We start from the raw sequence: 19,679 nt of genomic DNA, 5'->3' as shown, positions 1-19,679 counted from the left end.
TCACTAACACAATATGTATTCTACTTTTTATTTTAGTTTACCACATTTTCCCCTTACTAGAAAGTAAGCTCCACGGGTGCAGAAATTTTTTACTGTTTTGTTCTTTGCTGAATCCCCATCTCCTAGAATAGTACCTGGCACACAGCAGGTATTTAATAAATATTTGGTGAATGAAAAACAATCATGAAGAAGTGGTATCTGTGTGGATTTAAAGTATGTCCACAAATTCTTTGATATACAAGAGGGTAGGCTGCTCTTAGTGACTCAGTGCTAACAAAATATGGAGGAAGTGATGATGTGTCACTAAAGACACTAGATCATAAAAAGATATCGTGGCTTCTACCTTGTTCTCTTGGACCACTTGCTCTAAGGAAGCCAGCAGCCATGTTATGAAAATACATCAAGCAGCCCTGTGGAGAGGCCCATGAAGGAACTGAGGTCTCCTGCTATAAAGCCATCTAAGAAATAGGGCCGGCCTGTTGCGCACTTGGGAGAATGTAGTGCTGATAACACCGAGGCCATGGGTTCGGATCACTACATAGGGATGGCCGGTTAGCTCAATTGGAAGAGTGCAGTGCTGACAACACCAAGTCAAGGGTTAAGATCCCCTTACCAGTCATCTTTAAAAAAAAATAAATACATAAAGCCATCTAAGAAGTAGATGCTCCAACCACATTCAAACCTTCAGACGATTACTGACATGTTAATTGCAACTACATGGGAGATGCTAAGCCAGAACCACCCAACTAAGATACTCCCAGGTTCCTGAGCCACAGAAACTTTTTGAGATAAAATATGTTTTAAACTGCTAAGTTTGAGAGTATTTTGCTACACAGCAATAGTTAGCTAATAAAGTGAGATTCTAATAACCTGGCCTAATCACTGTGGGGAGAAATTTTGTGATACCTAATAAAGCTAAAGATGTAGATATTTATGAACTGAGCTTCCCAACTGATATGGCTTTGGCGGGTTATGAGTGTGGCTTTGGGGCAGCAGGGTACGTCTTGGGTGGCTAGAGCTTCCAGGCCAGTCACCTCAGCCTCAAGACACCTCCTCTGTTTTTTTCTGGGTTTTTTTTTTTTTTGTCAGCTTGGCAGGTACAGAGATCAAACCCTGGACCTTGGTGTTATAGCACCATGCTCTAACCAACTGAGCTAACTGTCCAGCCCAAAATGTGTTCATGTTTTTATTTTCCAAGCATTCTGTAACTATCTTTTTTCTTTTTGGGGGGAGCTGGACAGTACAGGGATCAAACCTTGGACCTTAGTGTTATCAGAACCATGCACTAACCAACTACCTCCTCTATTTACTGCAGAAATATTATCATCTCGTACGAGTGTCATGATTTAAAACAAGATGGTAAGTAGCATACTATGACCCAGCAATCCTACTTCTAATTATATACTTTAAACAAATCTCATACATATGTACCAGAAGATACTTATTCCAGCATTTTTCATAATAGCAAAGGCTTGTATACAACATAAAAGTCCACCAATCAGGGTGAGGAAGAAATTATAGTTTCATACTGAAAATGAATATATAGCAGTTGATGACTGAACTAGTACTACAAACATGAATAAATCTCAAAAATAAAGCCCAGTGAAAAAAGCAAGTTGAAAAGGGCGTTTTGATTATGATGGAAAGTTGATCCAAAGAGCAACCATTTCAACAATATTTCAATGGACATTCAGAGCCCTTCAAAGTCTTATATTATCGGGGCCGGCCCGGTGGCGCACTGCTACAATGCGCCGCTTGGGAGCGCGGCGGCGCTCCTGCCGAGGGTTCGGATCCCACATACAGACCGGCCGCTCACTGGCTGAGCGAGGTGCGGGCGCAACACCGAGGGTTGCGATCCCGTTGCCGGTCCCGGTCCGGTACGGGCGCGACACTGAGGGTTGCGATCCGTTGCCAGTCACGAAAAAAAGACAAAAAGGAAACAATCAAACGAACAAACAAAAAAAGTCTTATATTATCTAGCTTTCTAGTCAATGTAGAAGAAATCCCTGCTAACCACAATGGGTAGCCATTTAGCTTCTTGAACACTTTTAGTGAAGGGAAAGCTCACTAACTACAGTTCACAAAAGAATCATTTCTGTCAGCTGGAATAATTGTGTTTTAATAAGCTAAAATCTGCTTCTCTTTTTTACAGTTTTCTAATGCTATTTTCTTTTTAAAAAATCAGGCTAATTCCTCTTTGAGATAATAGATCTTCACAAATATTAAGCCAGCTACAAGTGTCCTCAATATTTCTATTCCACGCTTAATCCTTCCAAATTATCCTGTGTCAGTTTAGGAGAATGGCAGCATGAAATAATAGAGTTTATATTCTTAAGTCGAACAAAGCTGTAATCAAATGCCAACAATATGGACTTAGTCAATTCAGAAGATCTGCTAAGGAAGTTTCTTAACTGAAAACCTGGAAATAATTCCTACCTTCCCACCACTATTTTATAAAGTGTAAAAATGAAATAACATGTAAAGCACCTCTACCTACAGTAACTGGCACACACAAAAAAACATTCAATTTGTTTTTCCTTCCTCCTACAATATGATTTTAGAACCATCTTCAACTTGGAAACCTTCCTCTGGCTATATATATTATTAATTATTATGATGGTGATGATGAATATTCATGAGATACAAGTTACCATAAATTGCTTTTATACCCCGTGTCTCCACCCAATTGTCCCCCAACCATCTTCCCCCTCCCCGCCGCACTCTGCTTTGCAGCCCTAGGAATGTCCCCTCCCTCTGTAAGACCAACGCACTACTGTGGTCTTCCTTTCCTTCCTTCCTTTCTCTCTTAGCTCCCACATATGAGTGAGCACATGCGGTATTTACCTCTGGATATATTTTTAAGTATAGAATATTGTGATATAACCACTTCCTTATTCTTAATATTCTACTATTACTGAGTTCTAAGACTGCATTATTTTTTATAGCCAAGTTATACTTAACACTGTTTGGATTATAATATGCTCGTGACTAATCAACTAAAAAAAATCCCTAGTTCTTTTTTATATGAAATACTGCTAAGAAAGCAAATATCTTCCAAACATTGTTAATGTTCTGTACTTAAGCCTAGTACCTTATATTTAATCCTATTAACTTTCATATTATGTCAGCCTATCTACCTTTTAAAACACTTTATTTGAAATAATTTCAAATATATAAAAATTTACGAAAATAAAATAAATACCCATATACTCCTCCCTTAGATTTAACTATCATTAACATCTTACCCGACCTGCTTTATCATTTTCTCTACCTACATATATAAACATTCTCTCTGTGTGTGTACACAAATTATATCATATTTTTAATCATGGCCCTTTAGCCCTAAATACTTCAATGCGTATTTTCTAAGAATAAAGATATTCTCTTATATAACCATAGCACAGTTATCAGCTTCATAAACTTTCATTGATACAACACTTAACTAATCTACTATCTATCATCCATATTCCAAATTATCAGATAGCCTAATAATGTCCTTTATAGGATCCAGTCTCGGGTCAGAGATAGTATTTACTTGTAACATTTCTTTAACCTCCTTTAATTTGGATTGAGGTTATATATTCTTGGCTAGAATACTACATAGGTGATATTGTGTCCTTAGTGTACCATACATCTGGAAGTACACAATGTCCAACTATCCCTCATTAATGAGGTTAATTTTGATCATCCAGTCAACGTGTTGCCTGATTTCTCTACTGCTTAATTACTACTTTTTCTTTCTTCCAACTAAAAAGCAGTCTGTTCAGAGACACTTTAAGACCAAGTTAATATCCTGCTGCCCAAGAACTTAAGAATATTTGTGCAACATACAAAATTGAGGTTTATACACTCTCTTTCTCTAGGTAGTTAACAAATGTGAAACAAGCTAGGGAAGAAACAGCACCACAATAATCAAGAGCGCTCCCTCCAAATACACACCAATCTATCAATCAATACAAAAGTTATTCTGCAAGAAACTCATCTTGTGCTGCTACAGGTATTATCCAATCTCTATCTCCTCACTCTCACACCACCCCAATAAAAACCAACAGGGTTTGTAATAGAGAAACAATGTGGTACAGTTCATAAGAAAAATATCTGGAGACCTGAGCTTAATTAGCCAACAATGTGATATGACTATTAAAATCTAATGACGGGATTCCAGTACCTCCACTAGTAGAAGTACAATGCTCAGGTAGCAGAAACTAAATATTCCTATTGTACTTTAAACTGGTCAAACCACACCTTATGAGTGTCCTCAATTCCAGAACCACATTCATTGAAGGAAACATCTAGAGAGACATGACCAGTATAATGAAGCATCTGAAATTGGCACTTTAGCCTAAAAGAAAGACCACAGAAACATGTTAACCAATTTTGAATAAATGACTGTCATTATACAACATGGTTTAAATACGTACACTGCCCTGTTTATTTTAGCACACAAAACTAGGACCAACATCTGAAAGACTCGTGGAGGCAGATTTTTAACTCACAATAAAATAACAATTAGAGTTGTTCAATAATGTAAGAGTTTAAGTAAAGACTACTGAATATATTCAAGCAGGGGTTGAATTACTTATCTAAATTACTCCACAGAGTACCACTGGACTGAATAGGAATTTCTGTACCAGAAAAAAACAGGCAATTTTCCTGCTACCTCTCTATCAGTCTTTCTTTTCTTCCTCTATACAATCACTTAAGGGTTTCAAGGCTTACTTGAAATGCTTTGCACATACACGTATATATACAAAATAACTTGGCATCTACCTTTCTAAATTGAAGGTTCATCTTACTTTCGAACCTGAATTAAGATCCTGCCCTCAGTCCAATGACTTCCCCATAAACTAACCCTCTTTTCTTTAGTAATTTTAATTCCTTGCCTCTCATGCCCCCTTTCAAAGTTCACTAATATTACAAAATGATAGTAGGCAATCTGACAGTGATCATTCACCTGAAATGTAAGCAGTAGCCAACATCTTCCCCTCTGTTTCCATGCTAACAACTGGAAGATCAATTGTATCACATGCTTACACTATGAATGAATAACCTGGATAACTTAGCCTTCTGGTTCTGTAAAAAAAAAAAATCTATAAAATATGTAAAGTGCCTAGAATATTTCAACAGGCCCCTACATGATATCTTTGCCTCCAATTTTATTTCCTTACAATCATAGCTATATAACAACCAAAATGATTCTGTGAGAACAAACTCTATCATGTCACTACCCTACTCCAATAAATATAATAACAACTAACATTTGTAGAGCACCTACTATGTGCCAAGTACTATTCTAACCACTTTACCTGCATTAAGTCATCCAGTACTCACAACAGAATGAAGTAGATACCTCCTATGGTTTGAATATTTGTCCCCTCCAAAACTCTTATTGAAATTTAATTGCCGGGCCGGCCCGGTGGCGCACTGGAGAGTACGCAGTTTGGGAGTGCAGAGGCGCTCCCGCCGAGGGTTCGGATCCCATGTGGAAACCGGTTCCCGCTCACTGGCTGAGCGCGGTGTGGGCACAACACCGAGGATTGCGATCCCATCGCCGGTCCCCAGTGCAGGCGCGACACCAAGGGTTGCGATCCCGTTACCGGTAAGTAAAAAAAGACAAAAAGGAAAAAAAAAAAAAAAAAGAAATTTAATTGCCATTTTAACAGTATTAAGAGGTGGGACCTTTAAGAGGTGATTAGGCCATAAAAGGGTGAGTTCAGCCCCCTCTTGCTTGTTTGCATGTGCGCAGGCGCTCACCCTCTCATTCTCTTTCTCTCTCCCCCGTGATGTGATGTCATGTGGTGATGCCACAAGAAGTCCCCACAGATGCCAGCACCTTGATATCAAACTTTCTAGCCTCAAAAAGCCAATGAATTTCTGTTCATTATAAATTACCCAATCTCAGTTATTCTGTTATAACAGCACCAAACAGACTAGAACAGTATCATTAGGCCCCATTTTACAGATGAAAAAACTGTGTCACAAAATATTAAGTAATTTGCCCAAGTTTACACAATAAATAGCAGCACTGGAATTGAAACCTAAGCATTTTGGCTCCAAAGTCCCTCTCCTATCCACTATGATACACTTCCTCACATTTCAATCTCTTCCCAAAAACGTTTAAAATAAAAACTGAATTTTTTATCATGCTGTAGAAGACCTTGTAGGATTTAGTTCCTGACCAGCTATAATGTCCTCACCAAATTCTGTACTTTGACCTGCCATATTCCTTCTAAATCTGGTAAAGGTCTTCATCTCTGCCCTGATTTTATATCTTTACCCCCTTCTCTCACACTGGCTTGATTCCTCTTCTTGAAGGACACCAAGCCCTTTCCTTCCTATGTTGGATTCTTTGCTTGCAAACAACAATTTCCAGTTCAGATTAACTTAGTCCAAGGAGGCAACTTAGAAGAAAATCAAGTAGCTCGCAGAATACAGAAGAAGCTGGAGAGCCAGGTACAGAAAAGACAGCTCCAAGCAACCAGGAAAGAAAACCCAACCACTTCAATGGGACACTGCCAAAGGAGGCCAATGTCACTAGGATGAATTCATTACAATTTTTTTTTTTTGGTCCTTACTAGAGTCAAAATCCTAGTATAGAGAGTCTAATTGGCCTAGCTGGGGTCACGTGCCTGACAATTTACATGTTTTGTAAAAGAACCCTGAATAGGAATGTTTAAATTGAGACTGCACATAGTAAGAGAAACAAGATTTCCCAGAAGAAAACCAGAGTATTATTGAGTAGGAACAAAGAATGTATGCTGGACATCCCCCGCCCCCCAAATCAAATGACTCATGATCAAAGAGCAATTGACACTGAAATACATACCTTAACCTTCCACTCAATTAGGTATTAAAGCATTAAATGTAATATCATATCTCTACCTTCACCATATGCCAAGTAAGTGTTTAATTCTCAGTTTCCTCTTTTATTTTAACACCACATATTGTAGAAAAATCAATATGATTTCAGCAAATATAAGTCCTACTTACCAAGTGCTCTTGCTACTGCCAGAAAAGGAATCTGGTCAATAACTGTGCTCCTTCTAACAGGTCCATTGTGAGTGAGCCGAGGTCGTTTCCAAACTACACGATTCACCCCAGACTTGTTCATCACACTAAAAAATAAGGAGTTCACATAAATACTCTAAATGACTAAAATATAACAACTCAGATAGCTCACTGCATTAAATAACTAATAAAATAAGATTATACAAGGGATTGGTTCCAGGACACACACCCCCCCAAAATCCACAGATGCAGAAGTCCCCTATATATAATGGCACAGTATTTGCATATAACCCTCTCATATACTTAAAATCATCTAGATTACTTATAATACCTAATACAATGTAAATGTTATGTAAATAGTTGTTATACTGTATTGTATTTAAAATCTGTATTTTTTTTATTGTTGTATTTTTTTTCCCAAATATTTTCGATCTGTGTTGGTTTAATCCACGATGGGGAACCTATAGATATGGAACCCCTGGATATGGAGGGCCAACTGTACTATTACAAAACGATGACTATCTGTTCCAGATACAAAGATACATTAGTCAAATTTCCTGTTCAGAGAGGAAAGACAAAATAGGGTAGTTTAGATGAGGAGAATTTGGAGATTACTGAAGTAGGCCAGACAGAACTGAAAAGAAATAATGTGAAAAAAGCAAGACGACTAAAAAAAACTGCAGGGAGAAGGAGAGCTTATATAAATGTAAGAGCGATTAAATAATGACAAAAGAGATTGAAAGAAAATGTTATATAGTGCTGAGGGTTTCTTCTGTTGGGGATGAGAGAACATGATAGAACTTCAGTTTTATTATTTTTGATTTGAGAAATTGACAGAAAATACCTCAATTGAAATACCTGTGTATTTAGGGCCGAGCCCGTGGCGCACTTGGGAGAGTGCGGCGCTGCGAGTGCAGCAGCGCTCCCACCGCGGGTTTGGATCCTATATAGGGATGACCGGGGCACTCACGGCGCTCACTGGCTGAGTGCGGTAGGACTGGTCTCAAAAAAGGAAAAAAAAAAAAAAAAAAAAGAAAGAAATATCTGTGTATTTAAATATTTCTGTAATTCAAAGAGTGAGACTATACTGTGGAAAACAGATCATTTGTAGAGGTGTAGATTTGGGAGTCAAAGAGTAAGAAAACCATCTTAGAAATGTGCCATAGGGGGCCAGCCCCGTGGCTCACTTGGGAGGGTGTGGCGCTGATAGCGCCAAGGCTGCGGGTTCAGATCCTATATAGGGATGGCCAGTGTGCTCACTGGCTGAGCATGGTGAGACGGCACCAAGCCAAGGGTTGCGATCCCCTTACCAGTCAAAAAAAAAAAAAAAAGAAAAGAAATGTGCCATAGAACAAGAGAAACAAAATCTGTAATCAGTACACAGAGGGTAGTACACTTTAGGGTGCCTAAAAGTTAAAAATATGGTTAATTCTTTGGGCAAAAAAACTCATAAAACAGAGATGGTCTCTCAGCCTGTGCCTGGCATGACCGAAATGGGACTGACAATGTAAAAGAAAACTGGCCCTTATGTCAATTTAATTGTAATTTCTCTGAATTTTTTTTTTTAAGTGTCAATAGAAGGGAAATGTTTCTCAGGAAGGCTAGAAAAGGTGGGGGAAGATGTGGCAAAGAGCATTTCCAAGAAACAATATTAGCCTACCTGATATTGGGTCCACCTGACAGAACTTAAGATAGAAGTTGATTTGCAAGATTCTCAAAGATATAGGACATTAAGTTAATCTAATTATGTCCCTTCATTCAGGTCCCATGTGTACCCAGAAGCCCTTTGATTATAATCTAAATAATCTACAACGAGAAGATATGTAGACCAGTTGAAAATAATATGTGGTCTTTCTGTCAGTTATTTTTATTACTAATAAGTAATATAACATCCTGGTGTGTATATCAGTCTCATAAGTTTACTATAGTGACTTTGAGTAGCATGACTCTATCCCCCTAAACCTGATAAAAACTGAACATATCTGCTCTGAAACTAAACTGGCTTCACAATATAGAAAGCTGAAGACAGGACAGATAATTAATGATGAACACCTCCAAAGGAATGTCACTATGAAATGCCCTACACCTAAGGGAAGCCAGCCAGTTCACCTACATCTATGGCTTTTCTATCTCTGATCTAACTTCACAGAAATGAAGATACTAGAGAGAGAAGAAATAAATAAAATAAAAGTCCTAAGGGAATCAAAACAAAGGTATAAAACTTATAAATGAGAAAAGACCAATATTATTCTAAGCCAGGAAAAACATGAATAAAGCACAACAGCATCAATCTTCTTTCTGAAGTTGAAGACAAGTTCATTTTAAGAGGGAAGGCCAGATTTGAGTAGCACTGTCTCATGAAACTTCCTGCAATGATGGAAATGTTCATTCTGCACTAATACTGTAGCCACTAGTCATGAGTGACAACTCAGTAGTGTAAATGTAACTTGGAAAAGTAAGGAACTGATTTTTTAAATTTTATCTAATTTTTATAAATTTAAATTTAAACAGCCACATGTGGCTACTGCCTACTATACTAAACAGTGCCGTAGAGGACTGAAACAAGTACAGAATGACCAGAAAACATCATAGATGTTAATGTAGAGCAGAAATCCCAGAGAGCTGCTCACTTACCATCCTTTTTGTGAACTAGTTTAATTCTCAGTTCTGAAAGTAACATCTAGATCACAACAAGAATTACAGAATATCAAAGACAGTTATTTTATTATGCTTTCTTCAATGCTGATCTTCAAAAAGCAAACATTAGAGTAAATACTAAATCTGCCATTCAGAAGAATCTATAGCACACAAGAGTTAATGATAAGAAGGGATGCCAACTGGATCCCCATACCTGCCTGCCACCAAAAAAAGAAAAAAAAAAAAAAAAAAAAAGGAAGGGATGCCAACATTCTGGCTTCATACCATCTTTAAAGCCATACTGCTCTTTCCTAAATCTGCTCCCTAAAAGGTAAGCCTTATTACTTAAGTAATTACAGTAGCTGCTTCCAATATAACTGTACTAGAAGCTCTCTTGATACTTAATATTCAAATATATTATGGTCTCTGTTTCTGAGAAACAAAAAGACAAATAATGGTACTGGTTGAAACATAAAAGTTTAAATCCAGTATCAAAAAGCCAAAGCAATGGGCCGGCCCGGTGGCGCACTGGAGAGTGTGCCGCTTGGCAGCGCAGTGGTGCTCCCGCCAAGGGTTCGGATCCCATGTGGAGACCGGTTCCCGTTCACTGGCTGAGCGCGGTGCGGGCGCAACACTGAGGGTTGTGATCCCGTTGCCGGTCCCCGGTACGGGCACGACACCGAGGGTTACGATCCCGTTACCGGTCAGTAAAAAAGACAAAAAGGTAAAAAAAAAAGCCAAAGCAACACTATAAAAGATACTGCTTTTACTGCATTCCCTGTTGCTGTCCTGTATGACTAAAAGGCATATAAAAAGGAACAGCCTGGCATACAGAGAGCTGACTTAGCAGCAACAGAAGGCTGGAAAAACAGAGCACTGGCCAGTTGCCTAGGTTGGGACAGAGGAAAGTGAGGAAATAATTTATAATAAAACAGCTCAATTTTTGCAAAAAGACACCTGCTCCAAAATGGCAAAAAGCATCTGTCCAACTATCCAGATGGTATTTTGAGTGATAAGACAAAAAACATAAACTCTTTTGAAAAAGTTATTAAAATCAAAGAAAATATAATTTTAAAATTCAAGTAGAAAAATCAAAGAATAGTCAAGAAAAATAGTTTTAAAATAAAGATTAATGAGAAGAGATCGGGCTTATCATATTAAAAAATATAATAAAGTCCCAATTAAAAAATTATGACACTAGTAAATGGACAGGGGGAAAAAAACGCAACCCATACAAAAACCCAAATATGTGGGAATTTGGTTTATAATTGCAAAGCCCACTTTGCATGACTACCAGTAGAGGTCTCAGATATAGAATGACCTTCACACTCACAGGATCAAATAGATTATAGCCTGAAAGCAGGTTCATTTAATTTTGCAGGATTTACAGGAAACACAGTATGCCAGTATAGCAGCTTCATGGATGCTGTCTTCAGCAGTGATCCCTACAGATAGCCAGGAGCCATTTTCTAGTTCCCCAAGTGACAGCTCTGTTTTAAGTAAACAAGACCACACGGTCTAGCTTAGGTAAGCTTCACGAGCCACAGGAATCAGTCTTGTAATAGTCTGTAATGTAGCTTTCTGGTCCCTACTCAAGTCAAACTGCATGCATACAAGGATGCCAAGGTCTGTTTTTCCAAACAGAAATTTATAGTTCATTTCAAATTCTTCCCTATTCAGATGCAGTACCATTCAAGGATTATTCTGCAAAAAGTGATGTTGCCTTTTAACAGAGCTGACATTCCATGTTTATATTAACCAGAGAAACAGTGCAAAGAGAAGGTAAACTCAAGGTCATCTTCCCACTAAAGGAAGGTTTTAAGACTGGTCAGCCTGCTAATCAGTAATGAAAAGATGTGTAACTGTTCAAGTAGTTACTTGTAGCCATCTACAAAAAAATATTAACTTGTATCCCTATTATACAGTTTAGAGTTTAAAATTCCAGAAGGATTGAAGATTAAAATATAAAAGATGAAACCATATGAGTACTAGAATAGTGGTTTTCCAAATGTGGTTCTGTGGCTCTTGGCAGGGGTCCCTAAGATTTTTCCAGAGGGGAGGACTTCCAGTCAAGATGACAGAATAGACTGTACCCAATATCACTCTCTCCCACAACCAACCAATCTACAACTATTAAAAAGCAATAACTGCTAAACTGAGGTCGCTAGAGTTCAGGAGAAGAAAAGAAACCTACGGAGTTCATGAAGGTGGAAGAAGCCACAATGAGAGAAAGAAAGGACCACTCCAACTGTTTTGAGCCCCGGTTGCTTCAAGGCTGGCCCTGGTGAGCACATGGAGCAAGAGCAGGAAAAAGCCACTACTGTGCCCTTTGTATGAAGTTGTTCAGCGGCTGCAGGGGAGAAGAGGGCCTTGATGGCCCCCAGGCCAGCTAGACCACTAACAGGGTTCCCATGTCCCACACAGGAGCAAGGGGCCACAGGCAATTGAAAAAAAGAGCCACTCAGAGACCAATGAGTCATCGCTAGGGACCAGCACATGACCCATCCAATAGGAAGTGCTTAGAGTATAGGGGGAGGGGAGACAGGCCTACCAGAGGAACACTGGGGCAAAGCAAGAACAGCTGATCTGCCCCCTAATCAGCACAGGATCATTTGATGGAGATTGGTCAGGACTGTAGAACTGCAGTATGTGCAGTTTGCTGAGAAGACTCAGGCCCAGACCAGAGTTTCCACACAACCCAGGTGTACCAGACCTCACAAGACCCAGAAGTGCTTACAAAGTCAACGATTAAAACCTAAGCTGCACAAAAATCCTTTCCCAGAGAATCAGCAGCAAAGTAGCAATTTAGCTTAACCACAGGGCTCAAGTACTGGTCCCCACAGGAAGTTCCCCCATTTTAAAAGCAAAAAAAGGACAACAAATTAGTTCCAGTGCAGAGTTTAAGTAGTGGGAACAGCAAATAATCCAACACAGAACTGAAAGAAAAAACAAAGCACCCATAACCAGAGATAAAGTTTGATATTAAACTAATAAAGGTCTCATTTCACCAAAGAACACCTATAACACCTGAAGGACCAGAAGTCCCTTGGACTACCAAGTAGAAAGGGGGGATGGACAGGGGCCTCAGCCATGCCCCCCAACACCTGCAACCAGTCCTGAGGGTGGGAGCCAAGGGCCTCGGCCACATCCCTCTGACAAGCACAACCACCCCAGTGATGACCACTGAGTCGCAGCAAGAAGTTGCCCCGGGTTCCCAAGCTGGGGTGGTGGGGGGTGAGGGCTTTTGCCACACCCCCCTGACATCTGCACCCAGCCCAGCAATGACCAAGCCACTGCTGGAAGCCCCCTGGTCTCCCCTGTGGGAATGAGAGGGGGTGCCACACACCTCAATCCCACCTTTCCTCCTTCCTCCTTCTTTCATCCCATTTCCTTCCCCTTTCCCCTCTCCCAATCCCTCCCAACTGCTTCACAACAACATCATGGAATGTAAAAAAAAAAAAAATTAATAAAAAAAAGAAGCAAGCAAACAAATTAGTGCCAATGCAAAGTTTAAGTGGTGGTGGTAGCTAATAATCCAACACAGAACTGAAAGAAAAAACAAAAAACCCACAGATCAGAGACAAAATTTTGATATTAACCATTAAAGGTCTAATACCACCAAAGAACACCTACAAAACCTAGGACCAGAAGCACCCTGGGCTCCCAAGCCAGGGTGGGGAGAGAGCTGAGGGCCTCAACCATGTCCCCTGACACCCACATCCAGACTAGCGACGACCACCAAGCCACTGCCAGAAATGCCCACGGCTCCTGAGCCAGGATGGTGGGGGGAATGAGGGCCTCAGCCACATCCCGCTGACATCTGTATCCAGCCCAGCCACGACCACCAGGCCGCTGCTGGAAGTGCCCCAGGCTCCCGAGCTGGGGCGGGGAGGGTGCTGAGGGCCTTAGCCACATCCTCCTGATGTCCCATCCAGTCCAGTCACGACCGAGCCACCACGAGAAGCACCCTGGGCTCCTCTGCCAGAATGAAGGGGGGTGCCACGGGCCTTGACCATGCCCCCTCCCCCCTTTCTTTATCCTCCCACCTTATCTCCCCCCCTTCCTCTCTCCCCTTCCACCTCAACTGCTCCACAACAACATCTTATAATGTAAAAAAAAAAAAAAAAATAGTAGTAGTAAATAAGATAATTTTTAAAAATTAAAAATAAATGATTTTTTTCTATGGGGTCTGCCAAGTCAAAATTTTTTCATGATAATACTAAGACTTTGTGTATACAGTGGAGTTTGTGAAAAGCTGCATGACTGGGTATGATATTGTATAATATTGTAATATTTGAAATATCTGCATAACTCGGTGAACCAATATTTTCCAAACGACAAATTCATGTTATAAAATCATTCACGGGGGCTACATACCTTGTGATTCCAACTATATGACATTCTGGAAAAGGCAAAACTATAGAGACAGTAAAAAGATCAATGGTTGCCAAATGTAAGGGGTAACAGATGAAGAGGCATAGCACAGAAGATTTTTAGGACAGTGAAACTACTCTGTGTAATACTATAATGGTGGACACACGTCATTATATATTTGCCAAAGCCATAGAATATACAACACCCGAGTGAACCCTAATGTAAACTATGAACTTTGAGTAATAATAATATGTCAATGTAGGTTCATCAATTCTAACAAATGTACCATTCTGGATAGGGATGTTGATAGCGGGGGAGGCTGTATATGGGAGTTGGGGGAGAGGGATTATATGGGAATTCTATACTAGGAATTAATTTTGCTGTAAATCTAAAAGGGCTCTAAAAAATAAAGTATTAATAAAAAAATGTATGAACAAAAAAATAATTCAACCAACGGCTCTTAATAGACCAGTGGCTCTTAATGTAAGAATAGGAAAAGCTTATTGATACAGTTTCAGATATCACACTATAATCTTAATGAAACTATCACTTCTTGAGTTTTGAAATAGTATCAAAGAAGAATACACAGACCAACTATTAAAATACTCTTCCCTTTTCCAATTATAAGACCAGATTTAATTCAGCTACTGCTACCAAAATAACATCACAAACAGATTAAAGTAGAAGAACCTATGAAACTTTAGCTGTCACCTATTAATAAAGCCAGATATTAAAGAGACTTGCAAAAATGTAAAACAATGCTACTCCTCTCACTAAATGTTTGTTTTGGAAAATATCTCCCTCCCCACCCCCATTTAAAATGTTCTTTTTGTTAACATATGGCTTATTATTGCTATTTTTAAATGAATTAAATATTTGAAAATATCCCCATTTTAATTTCTAATATGGTAAAATCAAGAGCTATAACCCACATAAACAAAAAGCTCTTTCAGGTCCTCAATTTTTAAGAAAGCAAAGTGTTCCCAAGACCAAAAGTATTCATAACTGCTGTACTAGAAGAAAATATAGAAGACTTTGTATATATGGCACAAAACCCAAAAGTTGTAACAGAAGAGATTGATAAATTTAACTACATTAAAAAAAACTTCCTGTGGAAAAAAATTCCAGGAACAAACAAAAGACAAACTGTGGATCTGAAATTCACACCATATCCATTAGGCTCATTTCTCTAAGGTAAAGGTAGCTCCTACATATTAATGTGCAGAAAAGGCTAACAACATTCCCCCAATATGAACAAAGAATTTATATACACAGGAAAAGAAATATAAATGGCCCTTAAACATATAAAAAGATATACAACCTTTCTCATAAGTTCAGTTAAAACATCACTGAGATGCCTTTTTTTTTATTTTTTTATTTTTTTTTTATTTGTTTTTTTCCTTTTTGTCTTTTTTCGTGACCGGCAACGGATCACAACCCTCAGTGTCGCGCCCGTACCGGACCGGGACCAGCAACGGGATCACAACCCTCAGTGTTACGCCCGCACCTTGCTCAGCCAGTGAGCGGCCGGTCTGTATGTGGGATCCGAACCCTCAGCGGGAGCGCCGCTGCGCTCCCAAGCGGCGCACTGTAGCAGTGCGCCACCGGGCTGGCCCTTTTTTTTAAAACCTGAAATTGGATATGATCAAAAAATTCTATAACTGTCTTGCCAAGGACATCTATCTACACTTCTGGTAGAAGTATAAATTGGTACAACCTCTATACTGACAAACAGTTATCAACATTCACAAGACACTCTTCTTTGACCCAGCAATTTTACTTCTAGGAAATGATCCTAGAAATATACATACAGGTATGTATACAAAAAGATGCATGTGCAGGATTTTTCATTTTACAGCAGTGTTTGTAATAAGGAAAAAATTAGAAACAAATATCCTTCAACAGGAGACTAATTAAATAAATGATGGTACATCTGTACATGGTTCAGCTTCCTGTTAAATTTGATTGTATGTGAATATTTTTCTATTAAAGGACACACGGTAATAGTGGTTGCCTGTAAGAGGAAGGGAACCAGTGGCCTGTGGGACAGTAGTAGTTGAGTGACATTTCGTAGTATGGCCTACTTTTATGCTACCTAAATTTTAACCAAATGAATGTTACCATTAAAAAAAGAGGGAAGAGGGCTAGGCAATTAGCTCACTTGGGAGAGTGTGCTGCTAACACACACCACCAAGGTCAAGGATATGGATCCCCCTACCAGCCAGCCACTAAAAACAAAAAAACAAAAAAACAGTCTCTTCACTCAGAATATTGTTAACATTTGGTATATTTTATCCTATTTTTATGTTTCTGCACAGCTGAAATAACATTACAAATATAATTTTACATCCAGCTTTTCTGTGACCAATAAGCATTTTCCTACATCATTAAAAATTCCCCATGTATATGAGAACTCATTATACTACTTTCTTTATCTTATGCTTGAAATTTCTGAACACAATTTTTTTTTTTTTTTTTTTAAAGATGACCAGTAAGGGGATCTTTACCCTTGACTTTGTGTTGTCAGCACCATGCTCACCCAGTGAGCAACTGGCCATCCCTATATGGGATCTGAACCCATGGCCTTGGTGTTATCAGCACCGCACTCTCCTAAGTGAGCCACAGGCTGGCCCCTCAACACAATTTTAAAAAAATTTATCTATAGGGCCGGCCCGGTGGCGCACTGGATAGTGCGCCGCTTGGGAAGCACGGCGGCGCTCCCGTCCGAGGGTTCGGATCCCACATACAGACCGGCTCCCGCTCACTGGCTGAGCGAGGCGCGGGAGCAACACCGAGGCTTGCGATCCCGTTGCCGGTCCCCGGTCCGGTACGGGGGCAACACTGAGGGTTGCGATCCGTTGCCGGACACGGAAAAAAGACAAAAGACAAAAGACAAAAAAAAAAAAAAATATCTATAAACACTATTTTTAATGGCTACATCATATTCAATGTTACGAATATGTACTAAATATACTTAACTGTTCTCTAGCTGTTGAGCCTTAAGTTATTTCCAGCCTTTAACAGTCATTAAACAATGCTGCAATCAATAACTCTGTTCAGATATTTTTGTCCACATTTCAGATTTCTTATAGTAGATTCCTGAAATTACTGACTTAATAAAAATTTAAAGCTATCAGTATGTATAATTTTCCACACAGGTGATACCAATTTATAATCCTACCAAGAGGGTACCCATTTCAACAAAAATAATGAGATTTATTTGGTTTTTTAATCTTTCCTAATCCAATAGCAGGGAATGGAGTTTCATTTCAATAATGTTAAACATTTTTTTCAAATGTTTACTACTCTTTGGCATTTTGTTGTTGTTGTTCAAACTCCTCTCCTTTATCCACCTATCCAGCAGTGGTGGCAGCAGTGCTTTGGTACTTTACTGATTTGTTGAAGTCCTTATAGTTTAAGGATGTTAATTATTTTCCTCAATTTGTCATTTCTCTGAAAAAGACCAATTTTTATTTAATAAAAGCAAGAAAGAGGAGGCAAGTAATAATATCATGGGAAGGCTTTAGTTAAAATAATTACTTTAAAAACACTGGATTTTACTTAATTTGCCTCAGACCTTCAATTTTAAAAAAATTAGTATTACGATAATTTAAATTTTTTCTCATTATGTCATTATTCTCCTAATTTTTAGAATAATCTTTTATTTTAGTTTGAATCACAAAAATAGTATGAGGAAATCAATTTTAGTTCCTAGTTTACAAACTACCTACACATTGAGATACTAAGTTGAAACAAAGAATATAATTGGAAAAGTTTGCAGGAAATATGAAATCAAAGAAAAAAGCTGAAGGTTAATTCTTTTTTGTTTTAAAGATTACCAGTAAGGGGACCCAAACCCTTGGCCTTGGTGTTATCAGCACCACACTCTCCCGAGTGAGCCACAGGCCGACCCCTGAAGGTTAATTCTAATTTAACTCTTTTCCCCAAGTCAGATTCAAACTGTTCTACTCTAGAATTCTATGGGCTGCTCTGTTCAAATTGTGAAGATCATGCCCATCAGTATTTGTATAAAGGTTTTCGCTAAAACTTTGTGTGTATTGTTCCTTGAGGCCCACTGAAGTAATATTCCCCTTTGGAGCCATTATCAGAAGTAAAACAGTCAATTCAAAATAATGTGGTAAATACTAATGCACATGAGTACTATATCAGGCAAACTAGAAAACCCATAATATGTACTAAGAAAAATGCTTCAATTTGGCTAGCAAAGCACAAAATAGAAGAGAGGAAAAGAGAAAACAGCAGAATAATTACCTTCCACCAAGTCCTTCAATTCGTTCTCTTTCCTTGGGAAGTTCTGGCTTATGGTCCTGGGTCACCTCCACAGCTCTGACAAAACCATCCTTCGGGTCATCCTGAATTCCAAGAACCACTCCTGAGTCACCTACGTGAGCTACATACATCTTCATGCCCCGTATGATGACTACACTGGCAGTTGTCCCTGATGTGCTGGGAAGACCTGTCATAGTCTTTGGCCATTCTGCTGTAAAAAGAAACAAATATTTTACTCTTCCAGGTATAAACATTAACACAGTATCAGAATACAAATAGCAATATATCCTGAATTAGCATGTTAACATTTGAATTAGCACAGGAAAAATTTAAGAAAAATATTTTGAAAACTAATCAAGAAGAATTTATGTTAATACATCAATCAATACATAATAAATTTTATAAGTAATAAAATTAAAATATAATTATCAAACCAATCCTAAGAGTGATATATGAAAGGATAGATTTACTATTTCCACATAACTCTTAGCTACATTTAGAGACAAGGATGTGTTGAGTTTTGATACCATTTAAGCCAGCCACTTAGCATGTTTATTAAACTCTCCTTAAAAAGATTTTCCAAAAAAAGGCTACTTGATTTGTTTTTTTTTTTTAAACTTTATTCTTTTTTTAGCGAGGAATACTGTGTTGAGTTGATTTGTTTTTTAAATAACTACTTTGAATATTCATAACCTAACAAATAACATTTATTGAACACTCACTGTGTACCGGATTCTGTCTAAGAACTTTACACATACTATCTCAAATAATACATGTAACAGACCTATGAGACGTAAGATTATTCCCATTATTTTTATCTGGCATATGAAAAAAATCAATACTTTAGTTAAGAAACTTGCTCAAAATAACTCAAATATAAGTGGCAGAACATCCATATATTTAATTCCAAACCCTATATTGTCTAATTAAATTCAGTGTCACTCAAAATTCTGAAATATTCAGTAATACTAAAACTACAATTTATAGTTCATGATGGCAGACTACATGCAAACACTGACCACCAAAGTCCATTCTCCCTACCAAAATCCCACTGCAAGGAGAGAATGTGAATATTAGAAAAAGTCCATAGTAGTGGTGAAACACAGGGTAAAGTCATAAGCAAATATGAGGAATTCCTGAAGGTTTGAACAAATAGAATTATGTTAAGGGAAAAATCAGAATGCAGCCTTGTAATCCAAAATAAGCAAAAATATACGAGCCATTAGCACAGGGAGTAAATCAGTTTTCCCTGTTAACAGATCCCAGAGAGGTTCAAGAGGCAGTGGTAAAGGCTGATGACAGGAATGAATGGTAGGAGGTTGGTGGATTTTTTTTTTTTTTTTTTTTTTTTTTTTTTTTTTTTTTTTTTT

The 19,679-nt window shown here is 38.4% G+C and overlaps 1 protein-coding gene across 1 annotated transcript in view; it reads right to left on the bottom strand.

The window, feature by feature from the left end:
• The window catches only part of PPM1D (protein phosphatase, Mg2+/Mn2+ dependent, 1D), a 63,912-nt gene that overhangs the window by 24,543 nt on the left and 19,690 nt on the right, over nt 1-19,679 (bottom strand). The window contains exons 2-3 of the mRNA XM_008579903.1: nt 18,292-18,520; nt 6,991-7,115 (exon numbers count right to left, since the gene is read on the bottom strand). Of these exons, the coding sequence (XP_008578125.1) occupies nt 6,991-7,115; nt 18,292-18,520 (354 nt within the window). The remainder of the gene's footprint in view (nt 1-6,990; nt 7,116-18,291; nt 18,521-19,679) is intronic.

The sequence above is a fragment of the Galeopterus variegatus genome, unplaced genomic scaffold (genome assembly GCF_000696425.1).
Source record: "Galeopterus variegatus unplaced genomic scaffold, G_variegatus-3.0.2 Scaffold1977, whole genome shotgun sequence".
Taxonomy (NCBI): domain Eukaryota; kingdom Metazoa; phylum Chordata; class Mammalia; order Dermoptera; family Cynocephalidae; genus Galeopterus; species Galeopterus variegatus.
The sequence above is the reverse complement of the archived record's forward strand: the minus strand, read 5'-3'. Positions and strand labels throughout refer to the sequence as shown.